Source organism: Pseudonaja textilis, chromosome 6 (genome assembly GCF_049901715.1).
Source record: "Pseudonaja textilis isolate UNSWEBS1 chromosome 6, rPseTex1.2, whole genome shotgun sequence".
Lineage (NCBI taxonomy): Eukaryota > Metazoa > Chordata > Lepidosauria > Squamata > Elapidae > Pseudonaja > Pseudonaja textilis.
Window position 1 is genome coordinate 49,046,376 of NC_141995.1, and position 26,999 is coordinate 49,073,374.

Genomic DNA, 26,999 nt, shown 5'->3' on the forward strand with positions numbered 1-26,999 from the left:
CCCAGACCTTGTGACTAGAGGGTAGGTTGGAAAGGTTATTCTGGCAAAGGTAGAAGTAGAACTAACCTGTTGCAAGAACTGGCCAGGTGAGTGGAAAATTTCTTTGCAACGTAAGTGCCTGCTTCATATTACGTGAAAGCACTCAGGTTAAATGCATGGGTGCACCTTCTTCTTCCGGTCTGTTAAAATATGTTCCTCTTTGGGATTAGGGAGAAAGAGAGAAAAAGAAGAATTTGAGGATAGGGTGAAGGGGGAGGAATTACAAGCAGCTTTCAAAAATGCAATGGGAATGACATTTTTTCTTCCCCTCCGCAGACTTGACTTAAAGTCAAGTTGCCAATTCTTTGAAATCAGTGAGCAAAAATGGGACCAATTCGCCTTTTGTCGTTCTCTTTTATAGGGGAACTCTGTTCATCTTATGGAATGGTTTCTGTTTGTTTTTTTCAGGCCCATCTGATGGAGTTGGTCCTTTTTTGTGTAATTATATTTTTATTTTTGTAATAATTTTTTTATATACTTTTGTAATAATTATTTTATTTGTATATTTTTAAAATGTGGTTCCAGGTTTTTACACTTCGATACAAACATGACCTTAGTATACATTTATCTTTCACACTCAGTTCTATGTCATATCAGTACTTCTATTTTCCAATAAATTTTCTCCATTATTCTTATTTTAGTTACACTTATTGAATCCATTTTCAATTTATATCTTAAGTCAATGCCTTTTTCTTTAAATGTTCTCATATCTTATTCTATAGTGTAACCTTTTTCTTATTTTTTTTTAATTCTAGATACATTATTCCTTTATAGTTTAATCTGTCACATTTGCAATTTTTTCATATACTTTTATTTCATTGTTCAAGAGTTGGTCCTGAGGATTTTGAAACAAGAAAAGCATGATTACGTTTGGGCTTTTCGGGATGGATGGAGGAGAGTGGTTGGGTTGGTTAAAAAAATAAGATTGTGGGATTTTTCTTGCTGCACTGACTTGGTGCGCTGTGTGTTACTTTTAAAGGAACTTTCAAAGTTGCAAAAGGCACTTTCATAGTTGCAAATATATGTGTGTGTGTGTATGTGTGTGTGTATGTATGTATGTATATATATATGTGTGTGTATGTATATGTATATGTATATTTTTGTAGATTTTCATGCGTACAGGTATGTAGGTCTAGGTGTGTTCGGGTCTTTTCCCATGTAAGATTAAGACTATCTTGGCGACGTTTCAGCGAGGTCCCACTCACTATCTTCAGGCTGGTGCTTTCAGTTTCATGCCAGTGCAAGCAGATGTATATATCTATATCTATAAATTTTGAGTCGCTCTGGTGTTGATTTATTTAGGACCCACAGTTGGTTCAATTATTTTTTGTAAAGGTTTCGTTTTTAAAAACCTTCCGTATAGGAATAGAAAACAAAGCCCAGCAAAATTTTCAGTTCTTGCTGTGGGTGTATTATGGATTGTGGTTGCAAGTAAGGGAGCCCTTAGACTCCAAGCAGGAGGAGTTTCGGCTTGTTGTTTGAAATAGTCTTTGTACTGTTTCATATTTTAATAGATCATGACAGTTTTCAGAAAGATGATATGAAAAGTTGTGCTTTGAGTTCTACCGGCAAGGGAAAAAAGGGAACACAGGTTTCGGAAATAGTTTGACGTTTCATTAATACGCATGCTGTCCTTTTGAACAGGTTAACAACAGGTAGGCTACGATCTGCCTGGATATTTTCAGGAATGTTACCTTGCACTACAAAAACATTGATTTTTTTTCCCCCAGGGACTTAGATCTACCAGATCTATGCTTGATTTCATTGGTCGGGTCCAATCAAAGAGCAGATTTCAAAGTTGGCATTTCACTTCTCTCCATTCAGCAAATGGATGAAGCCTTAACTTTCTTTTTTTTAACGTCGTTTCCTTTTCACCCAAACCCAACTTTAAAATTAGAGGTGATTTATCTTATCTGTCAAACCTCATTAAATATATGTATATTCTTGAAAGGATCTTGTTCCTGGTTAAAAATTTTACCATATTTGAGGAAGGGAGGGAGAGAGAGAGAGAGAAAGGGGGAGAGAAGGAGAGGGAAGAAGAGAGGGAGGAAGAGAGGGGGAGGGGAGGGAGTAAGTGAGAGAGAGAGAGAGACAGAGGAGAGGAAGAGGGAGAGAGAGGGGAAAGGAGAGAGAGGGAAGAGAGACAGGGAGAGAGGGAGAAGGAGGTAGAGGGAGAGAGGGAGTGAGAGAGAGACAGAGGAGAATAAGAGGGAGAGAGGGAGAAGGAGGGGGAGAAAGGGAGAGGGGGGGAGAGAGAGGAAGAGGGAGAGAGGGAGTGAGAGAGAGAGAGACAGGAGAGGAAGAGGGAGAGAGGGAGGGGGAGAGGGGGAAAAGAGGGAGTGAGGGCGAAGGAGAGAGGGAGAGAGAGACAGGAGAGGAAGAGGGAGAGAGGGAGGGGGGAAGGAGAGGGGGAAGAGAGACAGGAAGAGAGGGATAAGGAGGGAGAGAGAGGGGGGAGAGAGGGGAAGGAAAAGAGGGGGGCAGAGAGGGAGCAAAGGAAAGGGACAGAGGAGACGAAGAGGGAGAGAGGGAGAGGGGGGAAAGAGAGGGAGCGAGGAGAGGGAGAGAGTGGGACAGAGGAGAGGAAGAGGGAGAGAGGGAAGGAGAGTGGGGAGCGAGAGAGATCCCAACACCTGACCAAAACTGAGCCCAAAAGTTCTGCTGCTAAGAGACACAGTTAAATGAATTTTGAATCCCTGCAGGTGTTCAATTGGGAACACGGTTGTTAAGTGAATCAGGCTTCCCCATTGACCTTGCCTGTCAGAAGGTCGCAAAAGGGGATCACTTGACCTCCTGGGATACTGGAACGTTCCTAAATAGGAACCAGAGGCCCAGCATCCAAAATTTCGATCGTGTGACCACGGAGATGCTTTGATGATCCTAAGTTTGAAAAAAAAAACGGTCCTAAGTCCCCCTTTTTCCCCCCAGTGTCATGACGTTGAACAGCCTCGGGGTGCTGTTGTTCTCCCTGTTGTTCATCTCAGGGGAAACTAATTTCCTGGGATGCTCGATTTCCCTCAGCGCCGCTAACACTTATTTTGCCATTTCAGCCAGAGGGTTCAAAGGTTTGTACACTCTTCGCCCTGCCAGAGATCAGGGAACTGGATGGCCACACTGCTCTTCCGCTCGGGTTTTGGCGAGGTGGGGTACAATTTTCACACGGCCGTAACTGTGGCGTTTGACTCCCGTCGTCCATCTATTTCCCCTCCCCCCACCCCTGCTACGCTGAGGCGATCTCAGGCACTTTGGAATTAATAAGTCAACGACACTTGACTTTCAACAGTGGTGGGATTTAATTTTTTTTTTAACTAACGGTTCTGTGGGCGTGGCTTGGTGGGCATGGCAGGGGAAGGATACTGCAAAATCCTCATTCCCTCCCCACCCCACTAACCTGCTTTCCAGCTCCGTTCTCCTGTGGAGGGCAACCAAAGAAGACCCAGCCGATCAGCTGGGACTCAATGGGTGGCAGAGAAGAGATGAGTTGGCAGGGCCAGTCAGAGGTGGGATATGCCGGTTCTCCGAACTACTCAAAATTTCTGCTACCGGTTCTCCAGAATTGGTCAGAACCGGCTGAATAACACCTCTGCCCCCACTTCTAGCACTGGTGATGCTACAGGCATGGCTTGGTGGGCATGGCAAGGGAAGGATACTGCAAAATCTCCATTCCCTCTCCACCCCACTAACCTGCTTTCCAGCTCTGTCCTCCTGTGCAGGGCAACCAAAGAAGACTCAGCCAATCAGCAGGGACTCGGGAGGCAGAGAATAGAAGGGGGCGAGGCCAGTCAGAGGTGGGATTTGCCGGTTCTCCAAACTGTTCAAAATTTCTGCTACCGGTTCTTTAGAACCGGTCCAAACCGGCTGAATACCACCTCTGATTTTCAAGCACATGGGGAATAAGAACCCGTGTGTGTGTGTGTGTGTGTGTGTGTGTGAGTGAGTGTAAGATGGGAGTGACTACATGCCCGTGAGCATGCAAGGCCGAGAGAAGGAAGTGGAACATAGGAAAATGCTGACATTTTAGGCCTTGCTGTTTTTCCTTTGCAGAAAAGCCTGTTTCTTTATCCGTGAGAAGTACTGATCGAGTTTCTATGGAGCTTCTCGGTCACCCAGCTCATGACTGTCCCAAAGGTGCTTTTGGCAAGAGACAAGTGGACCTTCTGGTTTATCTTTGAAGACCTTTCGCTTCTCATCCAAGAAGCTTCTTCAGCTCTGTGGAGTATAGCTAAATGTCTATGGAGCTTCTCAGTCATCCAGGCTGTCCCAAGTTGCTTTCTCAAAAGGCAACTGGACTTCCTTGCTATTCTTTGAAGGCTTCTCACCCAAGAAGCTTCTTCAGCTCTGTAGCAGTGGTGATATTCTACCGGTTCGGCCCAATTCTACCTAGCTGGTAGTAGTGGAGACCGAACCAGTTCTCTCCAACACTCGGCTGCTGGGCCCACCCACCCACCCGGGCTCACATACTGACCTTTATGTCCTTCTTTTGAAGCGCAGCTGCTTTGCGCGGCCCAGCACATTGCTGCGCGGCAGCCGCTGAAGCGACGGGAAGAGTGCAGGATTGCGGGAGGCAAGTCAGAAAGCCTCTGTGGCTGCACAAAGTGCACGTTTGGTGTGCGCGTGCAAAGTGCACCCACCAAGCCACATCCACCGAACCAGTGGTAAAAAAATTTGAAATGCGCCACTGCTGTGTAGCATGTACAGTAGCTAAATGTCTGTGGAGATTCTCGGTCATCCAGGTCATCGTTGTCCCAACGGTGCTTTTTTTTTTCAGGAGGCAAGTGGACTTTCTGTTTTTTCCTTGAAGATATTTCACTTCTGAAAAGCTGGAGAAGCTTCGTGGGTGAGAAGCGAAACGTCTTCAGGGAAAAACCAGAAACTCCAGTCGCCTCTTGAAAAATAAAAACACCTTTTCAGGAGTTCCAGTTTGGCTGTTTTTATTTATTTTTATTTATTTATTTTGTCAATTGCTTACAAGATAATAGGTATAAGTAAAAACATAGTTATGAATACATGGATACATATAAGAAAAATAAAAAATAAAAGAAACAATAGGATAGGGACGGTATGCACGTTGGTGCGCTTATGCACGCCCCCCTATAGACCTCTTAGGAAAGGGGTGAGATCAATAGTAGACAGTCTAAAGTTGAAGTTTTGGGGGTTTGGGGAAGAAACCACAGAGTCAGGTAGAGTATTCCAGACATTGACCACTCTGTTGCTGAAGTCGTATTTCCTTCAATCAAGTTTGGGGCAATTAACCTTGAGTTTGTATCTATTGTTTGCTCTTGTGTTGTTATGGTTGAAGCTGAAGTATTCATTGACAGGTAGGACATTGCAATATATGATTTTATATACTATACTTAGATCGGACCGAAGGCAGCATAGTTCTAGGTTTTCTAGGTCTAGAATTTCGAGTCTGGTGGCATAAGGTATTCTGCAATGGGTAGAGGAGTGGAGAACTCTTCTTGTGAAATATTTCTGGACTTTCTCAACTGAATTAATAATTTTGACCTTCCCCAAAGTCTGGAGGCTTCCCTTGGGCCTCTGGGAGGGCAAAAATGGCCTTCCCTGGGCTCCGAAAGCCAGAAACAGGCCCATTTTGGGACTTCCAGAACTTCTAGGTTCAGCCCATTTTTCACCCTCCCAGAGCCTCCATGCAGACCCTATACTTACCGGCATCCAAAATGGGCCACATGGAGACTCCTAAAAGAGGCAGGCAGGGCCAGCCAGTTGGTTCAACTACCGGTTCGCCGGACCGGATGTAAATTTAACATCCGGTTCACCTGAATTGGCTGAATCCCACCCCTGTTGCAGTTGATTCATTAGTAACCCGGTTGTTAAGTTGGAACTAGTTTTCCCTGTTGACTTTGCTTGTCAGAAGGAGATCATGTGACCCCTGGGATGTTGCAACTGTCATAAGTTTGAGGCAGTTGCCAACCATCTGAATTTTGATCACATAATCATGGGGATGCTGCAAAGGTTGTCACTGTGAAAAACGGTCATAAGTCAGTGCCGCTGGTGAGGATAATATGAGGCTCCAGCCAAGAACAGGGAATTGAGTGAGATGATGTTTGGTCCCGTTTTATGACTTTTGTCGCCACATCCATTAAACGAATCACTGCAGTTTGTATATTAGTCACCCGGTCGTTAAGTGAATCTGGCTTCTCCGTTGATTTTGCTCATCGGAAGGTGACAGAAAGGTGATTGCAGCATGACTCCAGGATGCTGGGACTGTCGTAAATGTAAATCGGTTGTCAAAGCATCCAAACGGAAATCACGTGGCCAAGGGGAACACTGCAATGGTCATAAGGGTGAAAAATTGTCACCAGTCACTTTTGTAACTTCAGAAACGGTCACTAAATGAACTGTTGTATGTCGGGGACCACCTATACAGGTTTCACTAAAGCTGAAATCCTAACCCTGTGATTATTTTTTTGTCTTCAGGGTTGGAAAACGTAGTGAAATCAGTTGCACAGATCCCAATTTAGGTCTTACATTTGGAATAAATAGGCAAAGATCGGTTAATCAAGGCATTTCACTACATGTATTGTATCTTTAAGGAGGCCTGTTACTTGTAACTCTTACACTGACTGGCAGTTAAAGTCAGGAGGCCTCTTGGTATCACATTTTGGGATTAGCAAATGCTATTATAATTCATAAGCTTCTGAGAATGGCCATTGACTGCATCTGATGCATAGAATGGAGAAACTGACATAAAATTGTGGGGTCCTTGGTGCTCTCTGAGCTGGGTGGTTTTCTTGCAGACGTTTCATGACCCAGCTAGGTAACATCCTCAGTACTAAAGGGAGTGTGGTTTGCAGAGAGAATAAAGACTATGGGGTGCTTGGTGCTCTCTGAACTGGGTGATTTTCTTGCCGATGTTTCATGACCCAGCTAGGAAACATCCTCAGTGCTAGAAGAGAGTGGGATTTGGAGGGAGGAGGAAGAGGAAGAAGACGATGACTGTGGGATCCTTAGTGCTTTCTGAACTTGGTTGTTTTCTTGCAGACATTTCATGACTTAATCAGGGAACATCATCAGTGCTAGAAGGAAGTGGTATTTGGAGGGAGGAGAAGAAGGGGGAAGGAGAGGAGAGGGGAGGAGGAGGAGGACTAGGAATATCTGTTTCCATCAAGGGTGGGCTCCTGCCGGTTCGGACTGGTTCTAGCAAACCAGTAGTTCCGACAATCATTTGGCCCTACCTCCCCATCCTATCCTGTCCTATATTTCCATGTTTTTCCAGCTCACCTGATTCATGTGGCGCAGTTGTTTGCTGTGCCTCAGCTGCTTTACTCACCGGCGGTGCTCTAGAACAGGGGTCCCCAACAACCGGGCCGTGGACCGGGACCGGTCCGTGGAACATTTCCTACCAGGCCGCCGGTTTGCTGGGTGCCGCCATCTTGTTTGACAAGAAAGTGCTTCCGGGTGAGCTTTTCCAGTTGGAAAGCGGCGTTTGGATCCTGAAGGAATCCTCGCGCCTTAGTTTCATCGAAGGGGGGGCGCTTCGAATGAAACTAAGGCGCGAGGATTCTTTCAGCACCCAAGGCAAGGCGAGCCGAGTGACCGTCCTGAAGCCGTCCCGAAGCGAAGCCCATCAACAAAGGTACAAAGGAGGAGTTGAAGGTGGCGGGGAGAAGCGGGAGACGGCTGGCTGGCCGGTTGCTCGGCTCACCTTGCCTTGTCATGCATGCTGATGCCAGTACCGCGCCGCGGATCATTTTGTGATGCCGGTACCGGGCCGTGGCACAAAAAAGGTTGGGGCCACTGCTCTAGAAGGTAAGCTTTAGAGGCTAAAATTGGTGGGTTTCAAATGCTGTGCGCACCCACAGAACCGGTTGTTAAACCGGTTCCATCCCATCCCTGCCTTTCCTCCTTCCAAGTGGGTAAAATGAGGACCCGGATGGTTGGGAGCAAGAGGCAGACTCTGTAAAAAAAAACCTCTTAGAGGGGGATGTAAAGCATTCTAAAGCGGTATATAAGTCTAAGTGCTATTGCTATCCTGAAGTAAACTTGCATAGCAGACTGTAGTACAGGAGTCTCCATCCCCCTCCCCACAGTCCGTGCACCAGCACTGGGCCGTGGCATGCTGCACAAAAAAGCAAAGCCCCATCCATGGGATGCAGGCAGCACACGAAACCACACCTTCTCCACTCTGCAGAAAAACCTCTCTCCACGGAACTGGTCCATGGTGCCCCAAAGCTTGAGGGCCACTGCTCTAGAACTTTTTGTGGCCATGGACCATGGCCACGGACCCCCAAGACTCAAGATTTAAATCATAACATTTCTTCAAGCCTTCGCGGAACCCCTGTGATAACATCGTGCCCCCGCCAAGAACTACAGATGGAGGACCACTGTTTTAGGATATCTTCTATTTTCCCCGTTTTGCAAAATTGTCTCAGAAGTTTGGGCTGGTTGTGGCGGCACCCACACTCCAGGTGGAAAAAATATCTGAGCTCATCATAGCTGAATATTTTGTCTGCCGCTTTCTGTTATTTGTGTTAAAAGATCTAATGCAAGGGTCTTCAAACTTGGCAAGTTTAAGACTCGTGGACTTCAGCTCCCAGAATTCCTGAGCTAACATGATTGGAGGAGGAATTCTGGGAGTTGAAGTCCATAAGTCTTAAAGCTGTCGAGTTTGAAGACCCCTGACCTAATGCTACTGTTCTACATTGTGGTTTGCTCTTATAGCAGAACAACCTGCTCCCTCAGCAACTGTTGTTTTCTATCCCAGTTATATTTTGACAGAGTAGAAACCTGCCAATCCTTGTAGTCTTGGCTGTCGTACTGGGTTTCCAAGAATTGGACAAAAGCATGGTTGAATTTTTTTAAAGTCAAAGTGGATTTTCGAATTTGCAAAATTATGTTACTAGCTGGATACCATGCTTTCGACAAAACTTTGTGATCAGGCTACGCAGAAGAAATTCAGTTCACAATCCATTGGCTCAGTGGTGGTCGGTGATTGAAACTCATAAGGGAATATTGCTCCCGCTGCCTTGAGTTTGGAAGCAGTTCCATAGGTGGAACGCATAAGACATTTTGGTGAGGTACAGATGTTTAGTACTATAAGGAGTCCCAGGTCGCTCCTGAGTGAGGGCATGGAACGTCTGACAGTTTGAACTGAGGTAACGGAATGTGAGGCAACTGGCAGTTGGAACTGAGTTCTTTTCAGGTGGGGAGGGGGGAGTAGAATTCCTTAGCATCAGAGCGTGTTAATTGTTGTATTAAGAAATGCTAATGCTCTGATGGTCATTTTGAAAAATCCTTTCTTAGCGAGCACCTAGAACCCAAGAGAAACATATGTGCCAAATTTCAAATTTGTAGGCTTTAAGGTTCTGAAGATTTAATGATGAGTGAGTGGTACTTGGCTTTTATATATATAGAGAGAGATTAAAATCAAATTCTTGAATGACTTGCTTCCAGAAATTGTGAGTGCTTCAATGCTGGAAGTTTTTAAGAAATGATCAGACAACAATTTTATCTGAAATGGTATAATTTCCCGCCTGAGCAGGGGGCTGGACTAGAAGACGTCCAAGGTTCTTTCTAACTCTGTTATTCTGTTAAATTTGCCCAGAGAATGTTATTTCAGAAGGTATTTCTATAGATAAATTCACCCATGGTGTGCTTAACAGGATTGACATATATTCAAACCGATTGTGGCTGTTCGACTGCTTTATCACAATATGGCTTTAGCGCGTTGCTAGTCGAAACATTATTTCTTGTTTAACATTGTTGGATTTTTCCAGGAATCGCAGACTGGATTGTCCAAAAAGTTCCAAATAGGAATGTGCAGTTCTGTCCAGGGGGACGGTTAGAGACAGTTCAAGGTCTAATTCCAAAGAACATTTAAGAGACTTACAAATGAAGAGTCTGAAGGGAGAAACCAAACTGATTTTCAGGATCCAATCTGGGTCAGTCACCAGGACCAGAGGTTCCGTCTTCTGAGCTTTTGGACTCATGTTGGAGCCCATCTTCAGGGAATTCCTCTCTAGCAGAGTGTGTGTCTTGGGCTATTCGATGGTACTGTGTTTTCCCGAAAATAAGACCCTGTCTTATAATTTTTTGCCACCAAAAAAGGCACCGGGTCTTATTTTCAGGGGACATCATCCACTGACTAACCTCATTTGCCCGTGTCACCCCCAGCCTCCTTTTTGCTGTCAGAGGCCTTCAAGAACTTCTTCTTCTGTGGCTGGCAAGGCTTTTCTGAAGGCCTCTGCAGCCCACCACTGAATTGGGGGCTCAATTGTGGTAATAAGTTGACCACTACCTGTATAGGAATCTTAAATTTGTTGCAGGTCAGTAATCATGAGGTGAGTCAGTGGATGGCATCCCCCAAATATAAGACCTATCGGTTCCTTAGTGGCATCTGATTGATGGCATTCCTTCTCTTTTCTTTCTTCAGGTATCTCCAGACTTTGATGATTAGGCCATAATGACAGCTGAAGATTCTACTGCAAGGATGAATAATGATTCCTCCAGCATGCAAACCAATAAAATCCCCGAAGGGCTCTCGGGCGCGCCAAACGAGGCCGCACTACTGCAGTTATTAGACCGCACTGGCTACACCATGATTCAGGAGAACGGGCAACGAAAGTATGGAGGTCCACCTCCTGGCTGGGAAGGCTTACACCCTCCTCGGGGCTGCGAGGTCTTTGTGGGCAAAATTCCTCGGGATGTCTATGAGGACGAGCTGGTCCCCGTGTTTGAGACCGCAGGACGGATCTATGAAATGCGGCTGATGATGGATTTTGATGGTAAGAACCGTGGCTATGCCTTTGTGATGTATACACAGAAATATGAAGCCAAGCGTGCAGTCAAAGAACTCAACAACTACGAGATCCGTCCAGGAAGACTGTTAGGAGTATGTTGCAGCGTGGACAATTGCCGGCTCTTCATCGGTGGGATCCCCAAGACAAAGAAGCGAGAGGAGATTTTGGAAGAGATCTCCAAGGTGACGGAAGGGGTGCTGGACGTCATCGTCTACGCCAGCGCGGCCGATAAGATGAAGAACCGCGGCTTTGCTTTTGTGGAGTATGAAAGCCACCGAGCGGCTGCCATGGCAAGAAGGAAGCTCATGCCTGGCCGAATCCAGCTGTGGGGGCACCAGATCGCCGTTGATTGGGCCGAGCCAGAGATCGACGTGGACGAAGATGTCATGGAGACGGTGAAAATCTTGTATGTGAGGAATTTGATGATTGAGACCACGGAGGAGACCATTAAGAAGGTCTTTGGCCAGTTTAATCCCGGCAGCATAGAACGGGTGAAGAAAATCCGAGATTACGCTTTCGTGCATTTTACCAGCCGGGAGGATGCGGTTCACGCCATGAATAACCTCAACGGCACCGAACTGGAAGGATCATGTCTGGAGGTCACGTTGGCCAAGCCAGTAGATAAAGAGCAATATACCAGATACCAAAAAGCTGCCAAAGGAGGAGCAGGAGCAGGAGCAACCGCAGCCGAAGTGACTCAACAACCTAACTATGTTTACTCTTGCGACCCGTACACTCTCGCCTATTACGGGTATCCGTACAATGGCCTGATTGGTCCAAATCGAGAGTACTTTGTGAAAGGTGAGTATATAAATTTTGGCACAGTTCAGGAGGGATTAGAGTTATCTTGTCGGAGGGGGTGTCGAAAGCTGAATAGAGTTGGGACTTTGAATAGGAAAGCTTGAATGGAAAGTTGAGGGGGGACTTTCTGGGGGGAAAATGGCATCCTACTCTAATTAGAATAGAATAGAACACGAGCTGGAAGGGGCCTTTGGAGGTCTTGTAGTCTAGCCCTCTGCTCAAGCAGGATACCCTATACCAGTGGTGGCTAACCTTTTTGGGTTCCTGTACCAAAAATTGTGCGCGCATGCCAGTACCCAGAAGGCAGTGCATGCTCAATTCCCCCGCCCCCTTACCTGCACTGCGCCTCCCAGCTGATTTTCAGCTGATTTGAAGTCTTTTTCGGCCTCCCAGGCTTGAGGAAAGCCTCTGCAGCCTGAAAAATAGGCCCGTTTCATCACTTCCGGTATTTCCAGAAATACAGGAAGTGATGAAACCGGCCTATTTTCCAGGCTGCAGAGGCTTTCCTCAAGCCTGGGAGGCCAAAAAAGGCCTCAAACCAGCCGAAAATCAGCTGGAAGGCGCACGCATGTGCAGTGAGGTAAGTTTGCCTGCAGCTCACGTGCAGGCACAAATGGCTCTACGTGTCACGTGTGGCATGCGTGCTATAGGTTCACCATAGTGGTGGGTTTCAAATTATTTTACTACTGGTTCTGTGGGCGTGGCTTGGTGGGCGTGGCAGGGGAAGGATACTGTAAAATCTCCAGACAGCGGTGGGATTTGCCGGTTCTCCGAGCTACTCAAAATTTCCGCTACCGGTTCTCCAGAACTGGTCAGAACCTGCTGAATACCCACCTCTGGTTCCACTGGTTAACTGTCCTCACTGTTAGAAAGTTTCTCCTTCATTCCAGGTTGTTTCTCTCCTTGATGAGTTTCCATCCATTGTTTCTTGTCCTGCCCTGTACAGACAAATTGTACGGACTAATTGTATATTAATTGTACACATAATTGTATCGACCCTAATCGTATAGAGATCCTAATTGTATAGATTCTTATTGTATAGAGATCCTAATGGTATAGGGTCTGCTGCTTGAGCACGGGGTTAGACTAGAAGACCTCGGTGGCCCCTTCCAGCTCTATTCTGATTGATATTGATTCGTACCCCTCTCTGTAGCCAAGGAACATACTTATTTGGAAGTGTCCATGAAGTCATCAAGCCTGGAGCTTGGCTAGAGGACATTTTTTGTCTTTTAGTCTGGCTGGGTGACAGCATCTTGCCAGGTTTCAGGATTAGCCCTTGGATGGGAGACCACAAGGAGATCCCAAGGCTATAAGCTAGACTGGGAGAAAAGAACCTGGAGGGATGGGTTATTAAAACACTCCTGTACTATTGCCAGGAAAATCCTGCGAATGTGTTCATGAAGCCACTGAGAGCTGAGGGGATTATTTTTATTGTATTTATTTTATGACCGAGGCCCGTGTTTCTTAAGTGGCTTCCCTCATTTTAATGCTTTCCAGATGTGTTGGGCATACAGTCCCTAGAATTCTTAAACCTCGCGGCCAAGAGTTTTGTCTCAGATCGGGGAAGGTTGATCTTTGACCTTGTTTAAGTTGTGTACAACATTTTTTTAAAAAGAAAAAAGAAATGGAAATGCTTTGTACTAAAATATTTCAACGTCTCAGCTCCAGCATAGTTCAGTTCTGACAGAAAAGCAAACACACAACATGAATGGCGGGTGGGGGGGAGAGGTTTTAATTGTCATCACCTCACATACTGAATTTGGAATTATAGACTTTCAACCATTCATTTCCTGACCGTTGGAGTTACAACCACACTGAAAAAAATTGACTTTTTCCTATGTTTCTGTTCTGACCCAAACCCTTTTCCAATAAAACAAACATGAACCAAAGAGAACAGAAACCTTTTAATGATTCTTACAAATCCCCGGTTAAAAGGCTGCTGCAAATTAATTAACTTTGATAAGCACAAGCCTCGCCAAAACTGTGCGAGGCTGCCAAGAATAAGATTACCTAGAGATATTTCACAACACAAGAGTCTTCAAAAACCAACTTAAGGTACTGCAATGTCCACGAGGCTCGAGTTTCAGAACGTCTTTGCTTCCTGCAAAGAACGTCCGATTCACAGCTGGCTTTTATCTTGCAGCCTTACTCCCGAGTCGCCCATGCTGCTGCAGCTGCTCTTTCCTCTGAGCAATCCTGCATGCACGCGCACTTGGCACAGGCTCCTCAGGAACCTCCTTATTGCTGCTGCCAGCCCCCACAATCTCTGAAGGCAGCAGTCCACTCCCTAATGGTCTTGGACCCACATCTGAGACCTCGCTCTCCTCAGCCGCCCACACCTGCTGCTGGCTAACGACAACACTTTCACATTTACGACCATTGCCCCATCCCTCTGGTCATGTCCGAATTCACAGATGCTTGGCCACTGATTTGTATTTATGTCGGTGGCGATGTACATACCATGTGATTCACTTTTGCAACTTTCTGACCAGCAAATCCACGGGGGAAAGCAGGTTTACTTAACAACCGTATGACCAATTTAACAACTACAGTGATTCGCTTAACAAACATGTCAAGAAAGGTCGTAAAATGAAGCAAAACTCACTCCACAATTGTCCTGTTTAGCAGCAGAGATTTGGGGCTTCATTGTAGTCGTAAGTTGAGGATTACCTGTATATTTTGATGGAGTTAAATGCTACATCACGGTAAGAAAGTTCTTTCTGGTTCTTGAAAGATTCCAGAGGTGATCCAGAGGCAGTCTTTGCATCAGATAAAAATAAATAAATTCAGGGATGGAAGGAATTTTCAAAAGTCTATTCACAGGCCCTTAGGAGCAAGAAAACTAGCATGGCTGCCCGGGGAATTCTGGGAAGTGGAAATCCACTGGTCTTAAAGTGGCCAAGGTTGGACATCCCGATGTACAGTATGGGGAACCTTGACTTATGACCACAATTGAGCCCAAAATTTCTGTTGCTAAGCGAGAAAGTGTTAAGTCTCTTGCCACAGATGGACACAGGCCCCTCCAGCAGTTGAATCAGAGGAGGAAAAGGAGGTGTGGGAGTCAGGTTCAGACTTAGGACAACCTGAGAGCTCTGAGGAGGAAGAGGGAATGGAGCTGACAGAGAGAGAGAGACAGAGGCGGAGCCTGAGCTGTCTGTCAGCCCTCAGGTGGAGAGTCAACAGCTGCCAGGTCTGGAGGTGGCGGAAGAGGAAGAGGAGGAACAGTTAGGTCCAGTGCCTGACACACGGATGCACAGAAGGCAGAGGAGAGGAGAGCAATGGAAATCTATGGGCCGGTCCTTGGGACGGAAGAGCTGCTGCTGCTAGCAAAGCCTCACCCTAGCTCTGGGGATAAAAGGCAGGGGGCGGAGATGAATAGATGTGGCAGAAGGTCGCAAAAGGGGATCACATGACCCTGGGACACTGCGGCCGTCGTAACTGTGAGTCAGTTGTCAAGCATCTGAATTTTGATCATGTGACCCTGGGGAAATGCTGCAACAGTTGTAAGTGTAAAAAAGGGTCATAAGTCACTTCTTTCGGGGGCCATTGGAACTTGGCACAGGCACTTAAGTGAACTGGTGTAAGTCAAGGACTACCTGTATTGCTGAAAAGCAAATGGGAACTCTTTCTGGATTTCTATTTTCCAGAAGTAGGCTTATATTTAATTCTACTATCTCTTAATGAAGTCCATTTTATAAGAGGTGACAATTTTGTTATCTCAAAAGATAGGAAAACATTTAACCAGTTGCCAGAATAGAATAGAATAGAATAGAATAGAATAGAATAGAATAGAATAGATTAGATTAGATTAGATTAGAATAGAACAGAACAGAACAGAACAGGAATAGAATAGAATATCAGAATATAGAATAGAATAAGAATAGAGTAGAATAAGAATAGAATAGAATATCAGAATATAGAATAGAATAGAATATCGGAATATATAATAGAATAATATCAGAATAAAGAATAGAATAGGATAGGATAGGATAGAATTAGGATAGGATAGGATAGGATAGGATAGGATAGGATAGAATTAGGATAGGTAGGATAGGATAGGGTAGGATAGGATAGGATAGGATAGGATAGGATAATAGAGTTGGAAGGGTACTTGGAGGTCTTCTAGTCCAACCCCCTGAAAAACAATCCGAATATCTTTAAGAAAAAAGGAGGAAATAATGACTAAGTGAAATGCAGCAGCGGAATATTAGAAATAACTCAGCTTAAATTTTAAAGAACAAATTTTACCTCAGCTGCAGTACGTTGATCATACTGTATTATTTAGTCTTTCCATTTCTTGATTAAAAAGTCAGTTCAGTGGCCATCAAGCAACCTTTGATATCTGCTCCAGGAAAATTAACAAATCTCTTTTTTTTTTCTTTTCCCTTTTTTGTGCAAACAATATCCAAAGTTCATAAACAGATTGACAATTTGAGGTCAATGATTTAACCACACATGAATATCTTTATGTCCCAACTGCCCTAGGACATGTCTCTTCCATTTGCTTTCATTCTATTGTACTTGAGCTGATATTTAAAAGTGCCATCAAGAAAAGCGGAGGAATACAAAAGGAACAATAAAGAAATAGAGATTTTAAACTTTGTACAAAATTGAAGAAGAAGAATTTGCAAGTCGCCTTTGAAATCACATATACAAATAGATGGATGATAGATAGATGATATATGACTTTGAAGAATTAAGATCCCACCCACTCCAGATTGGACGGGTAAAAATTAAGCTAGGTTGGGAATGGCGGTGGGTGGAGCTGCCCTACGACATGCGCAAGTGAGGTTAGTCCATGGATGACATCCGCCCCCAAAATAAGACCTGGTGCCTTTGTTGGTAGCAAAAAAATATATAAGACAGGGCCTTATTTTGGGGAAAACACGGTAGCATAGTTTCAAAGCAATTATGAAAAGAAGGTGAAAAACTCAACAGTTTGTCCAAATTTTTTTAAAAATAAATCAAAATTCAGAAAAATCTATCGAGGCTTATTTATAAATTATCATTCAAGTATGATTCATAAATTGAACGATGAAATGTTTGCAGAGCTTAAACAGACTCACTGATATGTAACCCTGGCAAGATAATTAATGGAATTTATCGCAAACATTACGCCCGGTAATGTTACAAGCGGTACAAGGTACTTTTGCATTGGAATATCTGTTTTTCAGAATAGATCATTCATGTTAAAATTGCTGGAAAGGATCAGGATGGGCCAGTTTTTTTCCCTCCCAAGTCTTGACAATATCATATAATGACTTATATTCAACATCAACCTTTCTTTCCTGCCAGCTTTTTCTGCTAAGTCTGATTAAGCTATAAAAGTATGTGGAGTATTATGGTAACAGCTGTCGGGATACTTATTTTTCCTACAAGAAATTACAAACAATAGGGTACTTATTTGAAAATTTTGGAGCCAATTTCTGACATTTTAAGGAGAAATTTTCAAAAGATTTTCTTCTTATTTTATTTTAAAAACAAATAAAAATCTTGCACCCTTTAAGAATGATCATCTCTCCGAGGATCAATTTTTGGGGAACATTAAGCCTGCATAAAAAAAACTGTATTGAAGCAAGGGGCTATAAATATGGACCCCCATATTTTAGTACACTATTCATAATTTAATAATCTCTTATAGACTGGACTTCTGTTTGTACCCACCCAAAGATAATTATGCGCGCCTTCAAGAGATCTGCTCATTCAGTAGAGGTAACCCAGCCATATCGTGATATGATCCAATCTGTAATCCGAGTTAAACTGACTTTATACCATAGTTCGGAGATTTGATACAGCTGGCCTACCTCAATCTTTGTGTGTTGCAAAATCCTAAATGAAATCGTCATTCTTCTATTTGACCAAATGAGTAGGTTATATGTGTCTTGCCCATTGATTGAATGTCTTATTGGAATCTTTTGAAAGAGAAAGTGGCTAAAATAGAACGATATTCATATTCCCCCTAATCAGAACAAGCTCAACCTTTTTCACCATGAGATATCTACCAGTGATATTTTTGCAAATCTGGTGAAATAAATACACTTCCGTAAATTCACAGGCGTTTCATCCGTTTGAACAGGGAGATTTGATCCTGTTAAAACTGCTTTTTCTCTTCCAATGAATTCCATGCAATCGTGTGTGCTTCTTAAATCATATTCAACTATTAGCTGGATGTTAAGAATAATGAGACAGTAGGGCATGACCAAATCATATGTCTTAGTGGTCCTTCAAATTTTACTGCATCTGCAGCATACAAAAGGTAGATGACCAACTTTTTAAAAAGATTGTGGTAAATTTCTTTTACGTTCCTGTGTTTGTCTTCTGGGGTGAAATATGATAAATGAGGCAGAGGGATTAATTAACATGTCTTATCTTTTGAGCTCAAATGTAAGTTTCCAGCATTTGGGATCATATCAGATTAAAATCTATTATCTGGAGTCGATCACAAGAGTGGTGTGGTGGCTAGAGGTGAAGCTCTCACCTCACAGTCAGGAGGCTGTGAGTCCAATCCTAGATAGAGGCAGGTATTTCTCACTCTGGGAACACTGAGAATATATCTGCCAAACAAAACTCCACATTAGCAATGGGAAGGGCATCCAGCCAGTAAACACTCTGCTAGCTCCATTCAGTTTCCCAGACTCCACCCTGCAAGAGATTATGGGGGTCATTAAAAGAGGATGATCAGGAATCAGGGGTGGGATTCTACCGGTTCAGACCGGTTCTATAGAACCGGTTGCTTTGATTCTGCGCAGTTTGGAGAACCGGCAAAACATGCCCCTGGCTGGCCCCGCCCAGTCAGTCCTTATCGTGCCTGTTCAACGTCACGTACAGGCTCGACATTGCCGACTGCGTTCTCCCTCACCCAGTCACTCCTTCAAGTATTTCTTTTTTCCCCCCTCCTGACGATCAGCTATTCCGATGGTCAGCTGTGCTGGGATCCCCCTTGTTGTCTTACTGCTTCGCCCAGGAGGCTTCCCTTCCCTGAGGCCCAGGAGGCAAAAAGGGGTGCAAAGAGTGGGGAAGCTGTGCCCCCCCTTCCATTTTTTGCTTTCCTGGGCTCCAGGGAAGCTTCCTGGGAGAAAAAATGCCCACCAGGAGGCTTCCCTGAGGCCCAAAAGGCCCCAAAATGGAGTGGGGGGGTTCGCGCCCCACCCAGGCTCCATTTTTGACTCCCTGGGCCCCAGGGAAGACTTCTGGGAGGAAAACCGCCCCCCCGGGAGGCTTCCCTGAAGCCCAGGAAGCCCCAAAATGGGGAGGTGCTGCAAAAAAGGAGGCCACACCCACCCAGTCACATGGCCATGCCCACCTGGCCACGCCCACTGAACTGGTTGTTAAAAAATTGGAATCCCACCCCTGTCTGGAATCGACAGCAAAATCCGGAGACTGCAGAAATGAACTTACATGCGCTAAGAATCCTTGTTTTGAACGTTCCTTCTACGGATGGGCCTCAACTTAGCGGATTTGCTTAGCGGACGTTCAAAGTGATAACGGCACCAAAGTACCCCCCATGGTCATGTGATCAAAATTCAGATGCTTGGCCACTGACTTGTATTTATGGCAGTTGCAGTGTCCTGGGGGTCTTGTGATGCCCTTTTGCAACCTTCCAATAAGCAAAAGAACCTGAGGAAGCCAGATTCACTCTACAACTCGGCTACTAACTTAACAACTGCAGGGATTCTCTTAACGATGTGGCAAGAAAGGTCATAAAATGGGGGCAAAGCTCACTTAACAGCTGTCTCGGTTAACAATGGAAATTTGGGGCTGAACTGTGGACGTAAATCGAGGATTAGCCATATTTTATTCTCTGACAATGATATGCATTTTGCTAATATTTTACGTAAGCAGTACGTGTTTTTATTTTTTCCTCTTGTGACTTCAATAAAAATCGCTCAGCCATTCCGGTTGATGTGTTTGAACAGTACAATGTCTACTTCGAAGGTTGGAGGAGTTGAGATATTATGATGATGATTTTTTAAAGCTACACCAGGTTTATTCAGCTGGGCCCAGAAATGAATATCTTCCCTTGGTTTCCGTGGGAGAATATGAGCTCATTGATCATGCTCGCTCTCCGTTCTTAATTATTTCATACAAATAGGCTAGATCAGAGGTAGCTAACCTCTTTCGGCTCCAATAATTGCATGCGTTCTCCCTTGTGCGTCCAGAAGGCAATGGTTGCTGGCCCCCTCGCATGCCCTCTTTGCGCATGCACATCTTTGCGCATGCATGTGCAATTCCACCCCTCATGCGTCACACATCTGTGCATGCATGTGCAATTTGCCCCTCTCACGCACGGATCTGTGCATGTGCACACATCTCCAGTGCACCCTCCCTCCACCCCCCTGCGCATGCACACCAGGTACCTGAAAATCAGCTGTCAGGCGGTGGCACACGCTTGGGCAGTTTGACTCTTCCGGGTGACCTCTCACCTGCCGGGGGAAATGGCTCTACGTGCCACTTCCTGCATGTATGGCATAGCTTCACCGGCACAGGTCTAGATAAAAGAAGTGGATTTACCTTGCATTTCCTTCTTGCAAGTTTTTAGATGACACGACATGCTTTTGTCAGTGGTGGGATTCAAAAAAATTTTTACTACTGGTTCTGTGGCGTAGCTGGGTCGGCGTGGCAGGGGAAGTTTATTGCAAAATCCCCATTCCCTCCCCACCCCACTAACCTGCTTTCCAGCTCCGTTCTCCTGTGCAGGGCAACCAAAGAAGACCCAGCCGTTCAGCTGGGACTCAATGGGAGGCAAAGAATAGATGGGTTTGGCGGGGCCAGTCAGAGGTGAGATTTGCCGCTTCTCCAAACGACTCCAAATTTCCGCTACTGGTTCTCCAGAACTGGTCAGAACCTGCTGAATCCCACCTCTGGTTTTGGTTTTGTTGTGTTACTGTTTTTACTGTAGCAAACTAACAGAGGTAGCTTTGTGTAGGTGGTCGCCTCAGAAGAGATGACAACGCTCTTAGAAATTTTGAACATAAACAGATTTCATAAATGAAATGTTTTGTGTGTAATCAAATAAGTGCCTCTCGTAATATTACCCTGATGGGTTGAAATAGGGCAGGGCCTTGTTTAGTGTTTTACTGTTATTATGGTAACAGGGGATTCAAGATGCAAATTGTCAAGATCCAATGTGGGATTTGGTACGAGTTGTCAGGCAGAACTGGTGGGGTTGGATGGACGCCTTACAGAAGAAAGGACAGGCATGCATTGTTCAAAAAAAAGAAGAAAACCCATCATTTCGTTAATCAGCTCAAAAATACTTGATTCAGTTAGAAGAGTCCATTCTGGGGAGAAGCAGCTTTGAACTGAATTCCTGGGGTGTTCTCTATTAATTAGGGGGACCTACAGGAAGAAGAAAAGGGTAGTCCAATAAGAGTGATTTTTACCTCCATCCATCCATCCAACCAACCATCCATGATGCTATTCCTTTTCATTATTAGAAGCATAGGGAAAGAGTAACTGAGATGGATCCATAAATGCTCTTTCATCCCAGCTTGGCCAATCATTTCTTATAGTGCTATTTATAAAGATAAGGAAAGATTAGATTATCCAATTAGGTAACTTCATCAGTTCTAGGGAGGGTTTGCTCTCCATTGATGGACAGTACCAGAAACTGTGAGCATCCTAGACCCGTGATGGCGAACCTATGGCACGCATGCCACAGGTGGCACGCAGAGCCATTTGTGTGGGCACACAAGCCCCAGCCAAACTTACCTGCACTGTGCATGCGTGCACCTTCCAACTGATTTTTGGAAGTGCTGAAACGGGCCCTTTTTTCAGCCTCCCAAGGCTGCAGAGGCTTTTTTCGAGCCTCCGGGAGGGCGAAAACGGCCTCCCCCGGGCCCCAGAAGCCCTCCGGAGGCTGAAAACAGGCACTGGCAGTATTTCCAGAGAGCCCGTTTTACGACCTCCCGAGGCTTCAGAGGCTTCCCTCGAGCCGCCGGGAGGGCAAAAATGGCCTCAAACGGGCCAAAAATCTATCTGGGAGGCGCACGCATGTGCAGTGCAGGTAAGAGGGCAGGGCAGGGGTGTTGCGTGTTCATGCACAGGGGTGCATTGCATTGTGGGTGCAGGCACCACAACAAAAAGCTTCGCCATCACTCTAGACCAATCTAAATGCCCTCCCCCCCCACAAAAAAAATGCTAGGAAATTCCTGAAAGCTTGGCATTCCAACAAATCAGTCGTCAATAGACAGCTAGAGATAACCCACACCATCCAAAAGAGACAAAAAACAAGTTAAGAAGGAAACAAAAAGAGCAGAATACACCTGCTCCAATAAGCAACACGCAGATAAGCAGGGTTTAATACCAGACAAACAATCCAGCAAGAAAGTAATGCCCTAATCAAGGAGAAAACCAATATTAGCACAGCAAACTACTGTAGATAAAGAGGGAGCAAATCCCACACTCACTAGCACTGGTGGTGTTACCTAGCTGGGTAACGAAACATCTGCAAGCAAACAAGCACACTCGAGAGCACCAAGAACTCCACTGTTTAAACAAGCGAACAAACAGATTAACAGAGTTGGAAGGGATCTTGTAGGTCATCTAGTCCAACCCCATCCAGTTCAACCCTAAACTTGATCTAAGATTGGTTGGGGATTCCTGTACGACCCATGCAGTCTGAATCTGGGCTCTTCCATTGCCAGGGCGAAGTTGTGTCATTATTGTGGCGTGGTGGCCACAAATTAAGCAATGCAAAAGAAGTGACACTGTGTCACTTGTGGCATGATACCATCCGACAGGCTAGTGTGTCATTTTGGAATTGTAAGAGGAACAGGCAAAACTTGAAAAGTTACATTTGTGTTTTGCGTTGGCAGAGTGAGAAGGCAGGCAAAAGAGGACTCATACGATGGTGTAGGCTTTTAACAGGGATGAGGTCGAAGTTGTTTGGATTTTTAATTTTTGAAGAATGCAGGGGAAGTCTGTGATTGCAACACAGCTGCCCAGGAATGCAGATCTATCTCTATCTCTATCTCTATCTAACTATATATATCTCTATCTCTATCTAACTATATCTATATCTATTTATCTCTATATCTATCACTATAATTTATATATGTTTTCTTAAGTTTCTGCGGGTATTTATATGTATGGTATTCAGTTTTGTTCAGGTATTTTCCCACGTCAATATGTGTGTGTGTGTGTGTGTGTGTGTGTGTGTGTGTGTGTGTGTAGGTCTAGGTCTGCTTGCACTGGCACGAAATCGAAAACACCACAACCGAAAGCACGAAACTGAGGATGGTGAGTGGGACCTCGCCGAAACATCATCAAGATACTCTTAATCTTACATGGGAAAAGACCCAAACACACCTAGACCTACATACCTGCACCCATGAGAATCTATGAAAATGTATGTATGTATGTATGTATGTATGTATGTATGGTATTCAGCTTTGTTCGGGTATTTTCCCATATCATTATAGTTGTGCTTTTAAAGTTGTAGAATGTTTCGGCAGAATCTCATCTGCCATCATCAGGCTTCTGTATTGTGTTCATCTGTGAGTCAGACTTTCACAGCCATTTCAGTTTTAAATTTGGGGCTAGCCTATGCTGTGCCAGAATGGTTTTTTCTTCATCTTGATTGGTTGGGAGTCTTGTTCTGTGTTTATTGGTCTTGGAGTTTGCTGTGTTCTGCTTGATTGGTGTTTCTAATATCTTGTCTGTTTTGTGGCTTTTTTTGTCTTGATTGGCTGGCAACATTGTGTTCCTGTATTGGAGGCTTTTAGTGCAGTTTGGCTCCGAGTAAATGGATGGCTATCATTTATTAGGAAGCTAGGTTTCATCTGGGTGCCTGGTTAGGGTGTGTTTGAGCTGGAGGCATCAGGGAAGATCTGTTTGTGCCCAAGTGTTTGCCTGGCTTGTGGTGTGTAGATTTTTTTGTTTGTGAGTGCAGGCTTCCAAATAATTGACAGTCTGGTGGAATCATCTCTTCTATTCATGCTTCCAGGACTTTTTTCAATCTCTATGGCTTCTCTCATAATTCTGTGGCTGGGGTTTTCTATAGTGGCTAGGGTTTTGGTGCCATTGAAGTTGATGCTATGACCTGTGGCTTTCATGTGTTGGACTAGTGAGGAAGTGTGTTCCAGCTTTTTAATGCATTTTTGTGTTCATCCAGGCGGGTACTTATTCTTCTATTGGTCTGTCCAATGTATGTGGCAGGGCATGATGCACAGGAGACAGCTCTTCCATAGGTCTGTTCATCTTTATGGAAGAGCTGTTCTGCCCTACAAAAGAGGTACTACAGACAAAATCAGCAAGCTACTACACAGGCATCACATCAAGACTGCCTTCAAAACAGACAGAAAAATAGCAGCCATCCTAAGAAACCCCAAAGATAAAATTGACCTGGAAAGCCAAGGCATATGTGAAGTCCCCTGTGCATCAAACCCCAGCCACAGAATTATGAGAGAAGCCATAGAGATTGAAAAAAGACCTGAAAGCATGAATAGAATAAATGATTCCAGATGCCCTAAGCTTTATGGTCTCCCCAAGATACACAAAGAAGGAACCCCACTTAGACCAATAGTCAGCTCCATAGTCTCACCTCTACAAAACCTAGCCAAATTTCTCGCCAAACAACTACAGTCCTATGCAGAATCCATCAACTCGCATGTAAGAAACTCATTCCAGTTCATCAAGATCATAAAGAAACAAAACTTACAACCCAGTGACCTACTAGTGAGCTTCAATGTCATATCCCTCTTCACCCAAGTGCCAATAAAAGAAGCCTTGACAGCCACCCAAAACAAATACAACCCCCCCAAGCACATCCTAGATCTGACCAACCACTGCCTATCCAATACATACTTTACCTACAATGGACAAAAATACAAACAAATAGAAGGAGCACCCATGGGATCACCCCTCTCACATGTCATCACAAACCTCTACATGGAACACTTTGAAACACAAGCTCTAGAAAAATATGATCACAAACCCAAACTCTGGCTCAGATACGTAGATGACACCTTCGTAATCTGGCCACACGGGAAAGAAAAACTGAACAACTTCCTCACACACCTCAACAGCCTACACCCCAAAATACTATTCACCATGGAAACAGAAGCTAACAATCAACTTCCCTTCCTAGATGTCTTAGTATACAAAAAAATCCAATAGCTCCCTAGGACACACCATCTACCAGAAGAAAACACATACAAACCGCTATCTATACGCACTCTCACACCATCACCCAGCACAGATCAATTCCGTAGCCGAGACACTCATCTCCAGAACAAAATGCTTAGCCGACGAACAACACCTAAAAACCGAACTACACACTCTCACTAACGTACTAACAGCCAATGGATTCCAAAGAAAGAAGATTACCCACCTAATCCAAAAAGAAACCCCAACCAAAATCCAAGACAGAGGACAAGAGAACGCCAAAGCCCTCCCCCCATATATAAAAGGCACTACAGACAAAATCAGCAAGATCCTCCCAAAACACAACATTAAGACAGCATTCTGCACAAACAGAAAAATATCCACCATCCTAAGAAACCCTAAAGACAAAATCGAGTTAGAAAACCGAGGAGTATATTAAATCCCTTGCACAGCCTGTCCCACCACATACATCGGACAAGCCAACAGAAGAATAAGTGCATGCATTGAAGAACACAAGAACTCAATCAAAAAAGAAGAACCAACCTCTTCCCTGGTCCAACACCTCAAAGCCACAGGACATGAGATTGACTTTAAAAATACCAGAACTATCGCCAAAACCAAACACTTCAACAACAGAATAATCAGAGAAGCCATAGAGATAGAAAAACGCCCACACAGCATGAATAAACGAGATGATACCTCCCGCCTACCAGCCATTTGGAAACCCGCCCTCATTAACAAATGAGTACATAACATGAAAAATGACACCAGACCCACACCCACGAGGGCCACACAAGATGCTATCACCACACTTCCACGTAGAAAGCAGACTCACACCCACACAGAAGATGAGACATGACCACGGACCAGAAGCCGTACCGCAGCTGCATCACTACCCGCTTCAAACCCCTCCGACCTATACATGAAGCGAATGGACGCCCACCATGAAGATGTGGCACGACCACGAATGCGAAGCCAAACAACAGGATCACAGCTCACCAGCTCAAATCCCCCAGCAACTAAGAATAACCTGAGCACAACCAAGCCCCCCACCTGAACAGAACAGCCAATCAGAACACAGCCAACCCCCCTACCAAGCAGAACACAGCCAAACCCCCTACCAATGAGAACACACCCCCACCCAATCAGAAAACAGCCAAGCCCCCACCGAATCAAGTCACATCCCCGCTAGCAGCTAAAAGGAAGAAGCAGCTGCAAGCTCACATTACTCCAAGAAGCACAAAGCCGAAGACACAAGCCTGAAGATGATGAATGAGACTTCATCGAAACATCGCCTAGATATATATATATACACACACACACACATACATACATACACACACACACATCTATCTAGTCTATCTATCTAATCTATCTATCTATATATCTACATGTAACTATCTATATCTATATCTAACCATATCTATATCTATCTATCTATCTCTTTTATCTATCTATCTCTTTTATCTATATATCTATCTATATCTATATATCTATCGATATTGATATCTCTATCTCTGGTTCTTCCTTGTTGCATGGCACTTTGGGTAAATGTGCATTTAGGAAAACACAAGATGACATTTAGAGAAAACGGAAGAAAAAGAAAGAAGAAGGGAAGGAAGGAGAAAAGAAAGCAGGCTGCTACCAATCTCCTGCCTGCAAATGTTTTTCCCTTTCCTGAGGTCAGAAATGGCATTGGGGGGGGGGAGGGGGCAGGAAGACAAAACAGGTTGTACACCTTTTTGATTGCAGCTGTTGCTAGGTGAGGACACACAAGCTGGACTTGCTGTCTCGTAGCAATAAAACTAGCTGAGCTGAGAAATGACGTACAAAATAGGATGTGAGTCCCAAATCCCTTTCAGGACTATGGGTGAAAAAGTTTGACGGCAACGGAGCAGAGATTCCCCTATTCCCTCACCTTTTATTCATAATATTAAGACGCACTCGTAATTTTGTTCAGGTTTTCTCTTGCTGAAAAGAGGGGGGAACACCTTAATTTTTGATTTATGAGTTTGAGAATCGGGAAGAGTAGAAAGTATAAAGGCAGCTAAGGTACAACATGTAAGAGAGAATAACATATAAATGTGACAATTCTAAACAAGATTGGAAATCATTTCTTTATATCTTTTTGTTTGTTTGTTTCTTTTTCTTCTTGGTCTCTCCCCCCCCCCCAATTATTTTCTGTTTGCTGATCCTTGTTTTTCACTCTGCTTTCAGTTTTCCTTCCACCTGAATTGTTCTTGCCCTGCAAAACACTAGTAAAAATTAAGAGAGAGAGAGAGACAGAGAGAG

The 26,999-nt window shown here is 44.5% G+C and overlaps 1 protein-coding gene across 30 annotated transcripts in view; it reads left to right on the forward strand.

Annotated features, from left to right (window-relative positions):
- The window catches only part of RBM47 (RNA binding motif protein 47), a 96,299-nt gene that overhangs the window by 60,580 nt on the left and 8,720 nt on the right, over nt 1–26,999 (forward strand). For 21 of the 30 annotated variants that reach the window (XM_026699817.2, XM_087936786.1, XM_026699812.2 and 18 more), the window contains one exon: nt 10,433–11,600. In XM_026699817.2, the coding sequence (XP_026555602.1) occupies nt 10,463–11,600 (1,138 nt within the window). In that variant the 5' untranslated portion in view covers nt 10,433–10,462. Of the gene's footprint in view, nt 1–17; nt 87–10,432; nt 11,601–17,241; nt 17,313–26,999 lie in introns of those variants that run through there. The other 9 variants (XR_015744185.1, XR_015744189.1, XR_015744187.1 and 6 more) reach the window with 3 other exon arrangements.